General features: G+C 42.1%; 1 protein-coding gene across 2 annotated transcripts in view; it reads right to left on the bottom strand.

The window, feature by feature from the left end:
- LONRF2 (LON peptidase N-terminal domain and ring finger 2) overlaps nucleotides 1–11772 on the bottom strand; it is a 45589-nt gene extending 33817 nt beyond the window's left edge. For both annotated transcript variants that reach the window (XM_053455148.1, XM_053455149.1), the window contains exon 1: nucleotides 10352–11772. In XM_053455148.1, coding sequence (XP_053311123.1) covers nucleotides 10352–11117 — 766 coding nt within the window. In that variant the 5' untranslated portion in view covers nucleotides 11118–11772. The remainder of the gene's footprint in view (nucleotides 1–10351) is intronic.
- Between the last annotated feature and the right edge of the window lie 1177 nt (nucleotides 11773–12949).

Genomic DNA, 12949 nt, shown 5'->3' with positions numbered 1-12949 from the left:
AATTATTTCCTTTGTGTCAGTCATTAGGACTATTCCAGTAATCCACCAACCTAGAACAACTATGTGTATACTCCATCAATGTTCTGTGGCCTAATCACACGTTTAATCCTGAAGGTAGATGGTGTGTGCTGCTATGTTTATTAATAATGCTACAGTGCCCTATGCAACACCACCAACAAAAAGAGCCGTTGGCAGAAGCTGCAGCTCCAGAGCTTTATGCCTATTGCCCTAGTCTCCTATGCTGTGTTATACCTTGTCATCTGACAGGGGCACTTTCAAATTATGCAAGTTTAGGATTAAAAAAAGTTCTGAAAAATCATGCTGTGCCAGCCAGGTCCATATGAATACTTAACAAACGCACACGCATGATATCTTAACACATCAGCTAAAAGCAAAAAAACAAACAATATGGTTAGGGTTTTCCAACTGTTTCTCCAACATCCACAATCTTGGTGTGTCTTTTGAAATTTTCAAGGATACAGCAAGTCTTTACTTAAATGTCCAAACACTGCCCCCCCCCCCACACTATTGTGGCCTTCTTTAAGGTGGCTACATTCAGCCCCTGGTGGCAAGCTCATCCAAATGAGTTTGACTTTCTCTGTGATATTCAGGAGCTCTGAGATTGCATTTGTAGTTAGTAGATCCATGATCATGCAAGAGAAATCCAGACTTTGGCATGTTCGTGCTCTCAGGTATAAAAGGAGTTTAACCAGGCAGCACCGCTGGGGTTAATTTAAAGATACAGTATAAAAGTAACATTGAAGCGGAACTTGACATGACTGTTCCTGTCTCGCAAAACAGTTTTAGGCAACAGTATCACAAATCAATCACCCTCACTTATTTTAGAAACGGTACTTTGTACAGCGAGGAGTGAGGCACGGGAGGCCATTTCAGAAACTTACATGGAGGATTGCCAAATTTCACTGCAAGCGTTGTGCCAGCTTATGTTTTCTGCAAAACATTTCTCTGATTTAGCGATTACTGTTACAACGTACATGGTAAGACGTAGAATTAACCCCTTCTAAAGAGCAGCAAAGCTCTACTAATCACTGTACTGTTAACCCATTTACTGCTTACTTCAGTAAATGGGTTAACACTATTATTTCTTCTTTACTGAATAACATATTACGGGCTGATTGTAATTGTATTGTCAGGAATAATCAGAAGTAGGTCACTAAACCACATGCAGGCAGAAATAAAGACAAATTATAAATAAACCAGGAATAACAAAGTATGTAGGACAAATCTGTCTCAGAAAAGCGATGTTTTTTAATAGAAGCAAAGGGCGATTAAAACACGGAATCGTGATTTAAAAATAAAAACCTCCATCTGCTCTCACCGGTATACAAAAGGCAGGAAAGAAAGACAGAGCCGATGTTTGTAAAAGAGCTGTATCTGGGGCAGACAAAGGGACTGTGGTGGGTGTAATAGCAATGAGTGAGAAATACTACAGCAAGTAGGATTTATTGATAAGTCTATCAGACTGCACTACTTGTTCAAATATAAATAAAACATTTGTATCAAATCTGAATGTATGATTTGGATGCGAATAGCCCATGGACATGGCATAACAGATGTAACATTTCTTTATAAAAAGATAACATTAAAAGTTTTGCTTCTAGACAACATTACAACATTATGTAGCAGAAGTGCTTTTATTCTAGTTGACCTTAGTGCCACAGAAGCTGTCCCTTAGATCCACTCAAAAACCACCATAGTCCCAATGCTTCCTCCCTAGAGACCTGCAGGCCTCAGGTGGCAAGCAGCAGGCGGCATGCCAAGGCGTTGGCTTGTCCCCGTAGCTGCACAAAACTCTACCTTCACTCAGGTGCTATTGCGCTTGGGAAGTCAACCAGGTTCCTTAAATGCTTAAAGATGGCCCTGCCAAGATATAGACTTGTAGATCCCCAATAAATATATTTGTGTGCCTCCTTGTGCTGTAGAACACTGATATGTCCTTTGTTCCTGGAATCTTAAGATATTCCCTTGTACTATCGTATCCACATATTTCATGAACAATCCCTTTTCTTGTCCAAGACCCATGTGTTAAATATATAAAAATAAATGTGTATCCGTTTGCCAATTGTCATACCCCCTGGATATATGTAATATTACATATTTATGCAGAAAAAAAGAATTTCTAAAGGAACTGCTTGTTGTTTTAGTCATCACCAGCACTTTAATATTGAGTCTATGTTGCATGAACTCCAGTTCGTTTTACTGCATGCAAACATTCTTTAGTTATTGGCGTTCAACTCCTCCCCCGGGCTGTCTCTACTGAAAGGAGGAAGCATACTGTTGTACGCGTCTTGTGCACCCATTAGAATTCCTAGTCAATGACAGCTGAATTGAGGGAAGATTTCCAGTCGATATTTCTTAGAAACACAGACTGGTCTTGCGGAATTAACTTTGCAGCAGAACTCTATAGTGGTACTTTTTATTAATGTACCACATGCCGTGATATATAATTTAACTATGAATCAAATAAGCAGAAGCTACGGCTATGTTTTTTATAAGCTAATTTAGTTCTTCTAATAGCACTGACAGATCCTTTTACAAGCCTCAGGACAGACTGGGAGATAAAGTGTTTTAGGCAGAATTAGTCTAGATTACACCTTTAGTACAAAAAAAAAAAAATTCTCATTGAGAAAATGTAATCTTTGCTAAATCACAGCATGTACAGTGTTGTGTAATGCATCTCACCTTTCAGCGGGTTCAGTCTCGGGATGCTAAATGGCTATAATTATAACTGCATGACTCACACTTAATTATAAAACACATTATCAGTCTGCTTTATATAAACACCAAGGAACGCTACATTCAGCAGCAATAAAAAACAAGACAGTGACAACTGTAGTGTGTTTTCTCTAGAAACCTATAATCCCTCCCCTGTAATTAATGCTTTTATTCATTAAAAGTCTAAATGCTAGATATAAATCTTTAATGTTTCATTTTTTTCCATTAATGACATTAATAATGTAATAGTTTGCATCCATAATACTGTCTAAAAGAAGGCAACTCGCAAAAAGATGCCAGAAGAGACCTGCACTATAATAATTCTACCCAACCAATAAAAATGTAAGATTCACTGTCACCTCTTGTCCAGGCATACTAAAAATAATTTTTTGTTAATATCAGACTTGTGCATATGGATTTGCACAAATTTGTATTCACCCCCCCCCAGCTTTTTTCCAATTTTGTTGCATTCATTACAACCAGGAATTAAAATGGATTGTTATTTGGATTTCCTGTAACAGACATACACAAGTCCAAACTGGTGAAGTGAACGGAAGAAAATATTTTTAAAAGTTAGAAAAAAAATAACAAAAAACAAACAGAAAAGGTGTGTGTGTGGATATGTATTCACCTCCTTTGCTATGGAGCCCCTAAATAATATCCGGTGCAACCAACTACCACCACTGAGAAAGAGGCACCACGATACCACGAAGCTCTACAACCAAGGAGCTCTCCAAACAGGTCAGGGGCAAAGTTGTGGAGAAGTACAGATCAGGGTTGAATTATAAAATATACATTTCTTCCAAGAAACGGCCACCCACCAAAACTCATGGACCAGGCAAACAGGGCATTAATCTGAGAGGTAACAGAGACCAAAGATAACGCTGAAGGAGCTGCAAAGCTCCACAGCAGAGATTGGAGTATCTGTCGATAGGATCACTTTAGTAGACCTGAAACAACGAATCGATAAAATCGATAATAATCGATAACGGGAATCGTTGTCGACGATTTCCGTTATCGATTAATCGAGTGATCGATTCGTCGTTGGAGCGCTCGGCTCCTTTCACTTACCTCCGCCAGCGTTCCCCCGTTTCTGCTGCAGAGCTCTGTAGTGTCCGTCTGCTTGAAGTTACGTAATGACGGATGTGACGCGCGTGAACGATGAAGATTTGAATAAAGTTTTGCGGTTGAACGTTGTAAGTGGAACGATTCGGTAGCGGAGGTACGTATGGAGAGAGAGAGAGAGAGAGAGAGAGAGAGAGAGAGAGAGAGAGAGAGAGAGAGAGAGAGAGAGAGAGAGAGAGAGAGAATGAATATGATTGCCGGGTGGGAAACTGATGGGGCAGAGTGTGGGTGGGTGCAGGGCATTTCATTAAATTATTAAATATTGTTTTTTTTTTATCCGATTAATCGATTAATCGAAAAAATAATCGGCCAACTAATCGATTATTAAAATAATCGTTAGTTGCAGCCCTACACTTTAGATGTACATTCCACAGAGCTGGGATTCACAAAAGATAGGCCAAAAAAAGAAAAAAAAAAAAGAACATGCTCAATTTAAGTGTGTTTTCCATGTAAATCCAGAACAGAAATATGTGGCTTCCAAGGCATGCAGAAAGCAACAGTTTTCGCTGATCTTAATACCTTAAAACCAGTTCTAACCATCACAGTGAGAACAAAAAGCAGCTGCTGGTGTACTGGAGACCAGTATCTAGCGAGGATACAGATTTACACCTGCCTGTCACACCTGCCAAAGCTCCCCAAATCCATTACCTGCTCGAACTTATTTGGTTTACTCCTACTGGACGAGTTTCATAACGCAGCGCTTTAAAGGTATGCCTAAAGTGTGCCAAATACAGGCCTGGCCTTCTATTCTCCACTGCTGTATGAAGCTGGCTGTGGCCGGGAATTAGACTAGTTACAATGTAGAAGAGCAGGTGCTTGTCTGTCACAATTATGACAAATGGACAAAATGCCTAAACATGTATGTTGCTTAACATCCCCCACACCCTTATACAAATACTGGCAGTGCTTTTCCACCTAATACGCCGACACTTGTGTAACTAAATGTAGCATTATTGATGTACAACGCACAGAAAACTTATAATGTGTAAGATTTTGCCTGGAACATTTAGTGAATGTCTGTTGCCATGGAAAGTGAAAAGGGGTAAGGGGGGTTACTTCAAATTAAAGGGATAATCTAATTCCCCATAAACAAAGAAATGATATTCAAACAATATGAATTTGTTACCAGTATGAAAAGCCATTAATGCTGCAGCTCTCCCACCTGTTTTCCAGTGTTGCCTGCTTGAAGCAGCCAATCACTGTCAGGAAAGCTCTCCCCGTGAAATCAGAGCTTTCTGGGCATATGTGGTGGGTCGCAACAGACCCCCTGGAACACTTTTGCTTAAGCCAGAGCTGGCTAGCACCTGGTATCGGATGCACACCGCAAGCGAGAAGCGCATTCTTGTGAACCCCATGCATTTGGACACAGAAAATAATTGATATAAGGCGATGCTCAGCTATCATATGCAAAGTGAATATGAAGCTGGAGTGTCCTTTTAATTATGAGCTCTGATTACAGAGGTGAAGAAAGTTTGTTTCCAGGGTCTGTACTTATTTTTGAAAAGTATATAAATAACATGTTTGTGATATATTTGCACTTTATCAGCCCCAGCTGTACACATAGATACTGAGAATCTTACCATGTAGAGAACACAGACTATAAACAATTAGAGTAAACAATTGATAACACTATTGACATTAACTCCACATATTGCTTTAAACTAGGCTAAAGGTTAAAAAGTGTCATTGCTCCAGAAACTCATAACTCCACAAACACTGGCTAAGAGGTGACTTATTACTTTCATTCCTACAAGGACAGCGACAAAACAAAAACAAGATGCAGATAAAGCTGAAATCTAACAGATTTAATTGTGTACGTAAAATCTATTTCAGGATGGAAAAATAGCATCAATGTCAAAACATGGTCAAGGGTACTAAACTGGCTAGCGATGCGAGTGGGACAGCTCAGCACAAGATGTACGACAAGGGTAGCTGGAAAGTAGAATTATGGTTCTCATGGCGCCAAGCCCAACACAAATTGTTTGGGGTATGATGGCCCAGCTACCCACAGGGAAATAGTTTGGTTTGGAGATGAATACTAACAAAAAAAGAAAGAAAACTGTTCAGAAGAATAAAAAATAAAACTATATTTACATCAGCCAAGAAAATGTTAACATTTCTTGCATGGTGCAAACTATCACTGGCAAAAAGACATAATTTGGAGACCTTTAGTAATATTAATACTGCTGCTACTGTAACTAGTGGTCAATGTCAAATCTGAAATATAATCTGTAATTTTCCCCAACCGTACATTTGCAGTTCAGGAAATAAACGTATGTGATGGTGCTTACAAATTAAAAGTATACAAACAACCCACGCAGTCAGTAGTTCACTTACTCCACAAACACTGGCTGAGTTATACAACAGAGGTAGCTTGTTGCTTATTTTTCTACAAGGACACAGATAACACAAAACATGATGCAGACAAAAACTAAACTTTCTGATATCCCCTTACCGTTTCCTACTGTAACTGGTGAGTAATGTCAAATCTGAGATATAATCTGTTGTTTCCCCCCAACCTTACATCTGCAGTTCAGTTCACTAAATAAACCTATGTAATGGTGCTTAACAATTAAGATAAGCAGAGTATAGGCACACACACTCAGGGTTTTGTTTGTGCTGCATTGTGAGTAAGAGCCATATGATTGAGTAAAAGTGAGGAGGAGGCATGGGTGTATTATCGGTTTGTAGGTCAAAGCGTCTCTCTTCCTGTATACGTGCAGTCTGCCAGACAGTTTAAATAGTACTGTTCAACAAGACACACCTAACACAGAAAACTAATCAAGCTTTTTCTAAAAGAAATATTTTGCAGGGGCAGAAACTCACATTTTATATGGGAGAACAGCTTCCTTTGGGTTTACAAAAGGGGTTCCCATAGGGGACTGAACAACTGACATACACTGAGGCAAACTGACACAGATTTATACTTAAAAACTCTCAGCCAAGCAAATTAAACTCAGCCCCAACCAATTTCAAATATGCATGGACCACTCTACATGAATGACTGTATGTATATATACAAATTTGTTTTGAATCTAGGAGCCAGCTAAAAAAGTTAGGAGCCATGATTTATTTTTTAGTATTGATTAATGTGTTCCGCCCCACAACCTTGTGTATTGCCCCCCTTTGTGCATTTATGCCCCCACACCCTTGTGTATTGATTTATGTGATGCCCCAGCCAATCCCCTCCTTTGTTTATTGATGACTGTTGGTTGAATTAATGGTCGAATTCTCCTCAGAAAAAGTTATTTCCTTTAATAGATTATGCGCATAATCGAGACAAGGCACACAACACACAAAAGTCGAAGCGTTGTCTAATTACGTATTTGGATTACATGGTTTATATAACTTCTTATCTGCTTCTAATAGCATGCATCATTCTGATTGGTTACTTTTTAAGCAGGTTACGCCTCTTAGTAGATATGTTGGCGCAACTCGTGATATATCATAGACTAGACATTTTCTACTGTCTTTGTCAGCATTAATATTTATGATAACATAAGCATTTTTCTAACAATGACCCCACCCCTTTTATAGCGGTTAATGTGATGCCTTCCCTTTAGTATTAATTTATGTGATGCCCAACCCTTTTGTCTATTGATGCCCCCACTGCCATGTGTATTAGCTCCAGCCACACACACACCCCTGATTATATTGATTTTGTAATTTCAAAACCCGGCCATCCCCCTTTTGTATTATTTAGGTTTTAATGATGCTCCAAGGGAATTCCCCCCCCCAAATATAGGTCCACTTTCCTCAAACCCCTATTTTTTATTTTAAAATTAAAGTGGCCGACGTGCACACACGGCGGTCTTACCACCTCACCTCGTGGCCGCAATACATGAACGTTGGTCTGCCAGCCCACCAGGTGGGCCAGTCCATGGTCTGTCAGACCAACATTCACGTGGTGGGGCTGCGAGGTGAGAAGACCGCTGTGTGCGCATGCCGACTACTATAATTTTATTAGGCGGGCCGCACGTTGGACGCCCCTGACCTAGGCGCCAGGCCAAAATTCTCAGTCGCCATGGCGACTGGGATTTGTCAAGCCCTGAACACAGTATGTGCATGCATGCATGAATGTACATCCCTACTTCTTAAGAGGGGAGGGGCCAAGCCAGCAAGAATCTCCCTCCACTTCCTTTTGCGACCAGAAGTACTTTTGTATTGGATTATGGATAATGTGTACAAAGGGAGAGACTATTTTAGCAAGCCAGAGTTGTGGCTCAACCCACTCTAGATGGTACTAAAGAATATAGTTTTGTTTTGAGGCACAAAAATAAAAATGGGCCCTCCAGTGTACACCTGCAAATAAATTATGAATGCTTTATAGGTTAATATGCATTTGTATACTGAAAGGAAAAACCTCCAGGCCCACTCTGTTGAAGAATTTCCACACCTGTTTGGCAGCCAATCACTGGCAGGAATGTGGCCTTGATGAAATCAATGAGAGCTATTGTGTGCAGGGATCTTGTTAGATCCTTTGGAACTCTCAACCAATTCAGTGTTGGGGCTAGCTGGCTGGTGTGTAGTATAGTATGCAAGCAGGAGATATCTTTGGCCTAATGCATTTCCTGGAAGCCAAAAAGCTGGGGTGTAAAAAAATTGTCAACGAAATCAGAGGGAATTCTGATTAATACCTTCATGCAGTAACAAAGGGTAAAGTGCATATAATGGATGGATTGTCCCTTTAAGCATATTCCACTTAATTGCTACATAATGGTATAGAACTACCAGCATCTACACATATCTATGTGACGCAGCATCTTAGGATGGATGTAGTAGATGTAACACTGCTGTTTAGGATGTGAATTTGGTTAGTTATTTGGCACAAAACCTAATTTATTATACATAATATGTAACAAAGTATTGCAAGGCGCCTTATAAATGGTTGCAAGCAAACACAAAAAAATAAATAAATAAATAAAACCCTTGATTCCATGTCTCCGTCAAACTACCGTCCAGTTTCCCCATCTCCTCTTGGCATCCAAATCGCTGGAACTATAAACTTACAATCAAAGTTTCTCTCTACACACTCTGCTTGACCCTCTCCAATCTGGTTTCTATCCACAGCATTCCACAAAGACCACGCTCATTAAAATTACTAACAACCTCCTAACTGCTAACACCAAACACCACTTCTCACTTCTCTTGGACCTCTCTGCAGCCTTTGACAGAGTTGATCACCCGCTCCTTCTACAAATCCTTCATGCCCATGCCCATGACACAGCTCTTTGCTGGTTCAAATCCTACCTCTTGGACTATAGAGTTCCCACTAGAACTCTCCCCTACAGCTATCTGTTGGTGTTCCTCAGCAATCAGTTCTTGGACCGCTACTATTCTCCATCTATACTGCATCCCTTGGACAATTCATATCTTCTTTGGCTTCCAATACCACCTATATGCAGATGACACTCTAATCTATTTCTCCTCTCCCGATCTTTCACCATCTTTTTCTAAGCCAACTCCCTGTCTTTCTAGAATTGCATCATGGATGGGGTCGCATCTCCATCACTTTTGACAAAGCCACCATCCAACCAACCGACCATGTTCAATGCCTTGGTGTCGCATTTAACTCTGCCCTCTCCTTCATCCCTCACAAAATCCTGTATTCCCCATTACTCACACAAGAAACAACAACAAGCATATTAATACCTTCCCTTGTGATATCCCGTCTGGATTATTGCAACTCCTTACTAAATGTTCTCCCCTTCTCCCACTTTTCACTGCTTCAATCTGTCCTCAACACTGCAGCTAAATTAATTTTCTCCGTTTCTCATCTGCTGAAACACTGTGCCAATCACTCCATTGGCTCCGCATACCCTTCAGAATCAAAATTCTAACTCCTGACCTAAAGAGCCCCTAACAACTATGCACCCCCCTATATTTCTACCCTCCTTTCCAAGTACATGCCTATCCACCCTCTTTGTTCCTCTCATGACCTGTGTCTCTCGTCTACCGTTGTTAACTCTTCTCATTCCCACATTCAGGATTTCACCCATGCTGCACCCATTCTCTAGAATTAACTCCCTTCAGTGCCCTTTCAGACTCACATTTTTGAGAAGCTTACAACCTTTCTTCTTAACACTCTCAGCCAACATCCTAACCGAGCCACCTGAATGACCAACAACCTTTACAGATGATCTTGACTCAACCAACTCATCCCCATCCAAGCAGTCTTCTGCTGTTTCACCATCCCCGATTAGATTGTAAGCTTGCAAAAGCGGAGCCCTCTTCTCCTTTTGTACCAATGTTTGTCATTTTAATTTTACTTACTCTGTTGTAACAGTGCTATATAAAGATGCTCTTGCCAAACAAATAGAATACATTGTTTAAAACAATGTTATTTAACACACATATACAATGAGCCTGAGCTACTCGCCGCTACACACACGGTAAGATTCCAAAGCACTGTTTCTAGTACCATCAAATGAATGAATGAATGAATGGAGATTAACACCTGTAGGCGCTAGTATAACATGACAGAACATACCCAATTCCAAGGCTGTGTTGAATTTCTCCAATGCCCCAACAAAATTCTTCTCCTGTCTCAAGTTATCCCCTTCCAAAGACAACCTTCTTATCCTGGTCCCAGCACCAAGCCATTTCTCCAGCAGGTTACACAACACCACATTCACCTTCAATCCTTCGCACGATGTTGTAAGCCCCTGAACCATATTGTTACATCTGCTACGGCAGCAGCTGCAGTCCAGTGGCTCTTTTTCACACAAGCATCTCTTACAGAAAGTATGTCCACAGTTTAAGGTAACAGGGTCCAGGAGCAGCAAATTGCACATAGGGCATGAGAATAAGTCCGTGCCTAGGGATAATCCACATGGAACTTCTTGGGTATTGGAGTTGTAGGGGCATAGTGCTTCCCGGTAATGTTCGTTAGGGTTATCATGGTCCCCCTTCACTTTAAAGCCTGGTAATTTAAGCTCTTTCTCTCTGATATTTAGAGCAATGCTACCTACCAACACTTCAAGATCTCCTGGGTGAAGCTGGCCCAACATCGCCGCTTTTGTGTAAGAGTCCAAGGCATCTGCAATTCGGCCAGCCAGAGCCAAGGCATCCCCTTTACGAAGATAAAGAGACCTCTCGGGCTGGGGGAGTTCATCCAGTTGAGAGCCATATATCTCTGCCGCCAGATCAAAATTTCCTGCTCTGAAAGCCTCCTCTGCCACCCCTAGCATCTCAGAACACAGGCCTGGGAGGTCAAGGGGCAAAGGGTCTGAACACTGCATGGATCTCACCTCCATTGTGGGAGACTGGGTCCAGGCCTTTCCCCTACATGATATCAAGACAGTCAGGAGCTTGATGGGAGAACAAAGAGCTCGGGGAGAACTGTCTTACAGCCACACATCACACGAAGCCATGACCGCTGTCACACAGGCTTCATGCTACATTCGTGTTACAGTGACAGAATGGTGCTGCTGTCGGTTAGTCTATTGTTAGTGAGAGGTGCTACCGGCACGCTGCTTTGTTCCCTGAGAAGTGCATGCTTAAAGTGTCAGAGAGCCAGCCCACGCCACGCTCCCCAGATCCGGTGCCAGCCGCTGCCCGTGCCACCCACGTACCAGGTACTCTCTATACCAAAGTTGGCACATGGTTATCAGAAGAACAGCCAAGCCTTCCCTGACACCCACGACAGGTGGTGGCTTTTGAAGTGAAGTTCCCCTGGTGTGGCTTCCTCCCCGGAGTGTCCCGTCACTATGTATGGATGCTACACCCAAACATACATGTGCTGGAGTAAACAAAGCAACCCGCACACCGGCTTCACAACGGGGTATCTGTTGCTCCTCTAGTGCCAGCAAGTAGCGGGATGCCCGAAATACCGGGGAGCTGCGTGTGGATAAATTACACGGGCGCTACAGCCCCCACGCGCGACAGTCCTCGCAGGTTCCACTAAGCGCGTCTTCTCCTCCCATCCCGGTCAGCAGACAGTGCCGTGAGCTCAGCTCTGGAGGCAGGCGGACTTCCTGGGCTCTGCCCGGCCTCTTAAAGAGACAGTAACACACACCGGCTCCCACACTCTGGGAAGAAGCACACGGGAGTGACGGGACACGAAGAGGGGAGAGTACACCGAAGGCATTTACAGTAGCATCAAACCATTAACGTGTATGATATCATACAAACTCCATTAAATGTCATATATGCACATTGTAAGCATGACATGTACATACGATCGTGAGCATGCTATGCTTTCTAATGCATTGCTCTAACGTATTAAGAGTCATGTATCATCTATTATTATCTAGCCTGCCATATGTCCATGAAATATACTTCCCATACACATGACTCGACTTCAGTGAAGTCATGAAACTATCCGAAGTTACCATATTTTATAAATAGGTCTGTGCGTAGGTTCAGCATCCGGCTGTAACCATATTATAGATTGACTGAGCTGTGTGTCATACACCTATACATGTAAAAAAGGACAACATTCCTAATTCATAGGGCAGTGTGTGTTGTGTGTATATGTGTGTTGTGTTGTGTGTATGTGTGTGTGTGGGGGGGGTACAGTTAACTCTTTGGGAACGCAAACTTAGTCACGTTATTCACACATACCCATGTACATTCATAGAGAAATCTCGCAGCTGTCGCTCTGCCGCCCCCGTGTGGTAATATTGTTACTTAGGCTCTCGGGTGACTTTGAGAACGTCACGTGATGCAGCGCAGGGATTCCCCCGGCCTAAGCAGGGGCATTTTATGTAACCGGCTCTGGGATGTTACGCAACGCGTGAGCTCCGGTTCATCCCGTTATCTCAGAATTGTAATAGGCTATGCTAAGCTCTTCGCGGTGGTCACCTGCACTTTAAACTCGTGTGTCACGTTGAAATAACCGTCCCTTTCTTTTGAATGACAAAAATTGTATGCGCCCAGAGCTCTCCCAGCATATGCTGACTGACTATGTCTCCTCCACATGCGGTTTAACACACAGTCACCTGCCTGCAGGCTCACACCATAGTCTTACCCCAGGAGCATCCATGTTTGCGAGGGACCGTCCTTCTCTGAGGCGCAAATCTTTGTGTTTCCTCCTCTAATGCTTCTTTTGCAGAAGCTCAGCATGTGTGCGGAGTATGAGTGCTCT

This window comes from Spea bombifrons, chromosome 2, assembly GCF_027358695.1.
Source record: "Spea bombifrons isolate aSpeBom1 chromosome 2, aSpeBom1.2.pri, whole genome shotgun sequence".
Lineage (NCBI taxonomy): Eukaryota > Metazoa > Chordata > Amphibia > Anura > Pelobatidae > Spea > Spea bombifrons.
The sequence above is the reverse complement of the archived record's forward strand: the minus strand, read 5'-3'. Positions and strand labels throughout refer to the sequence as shown.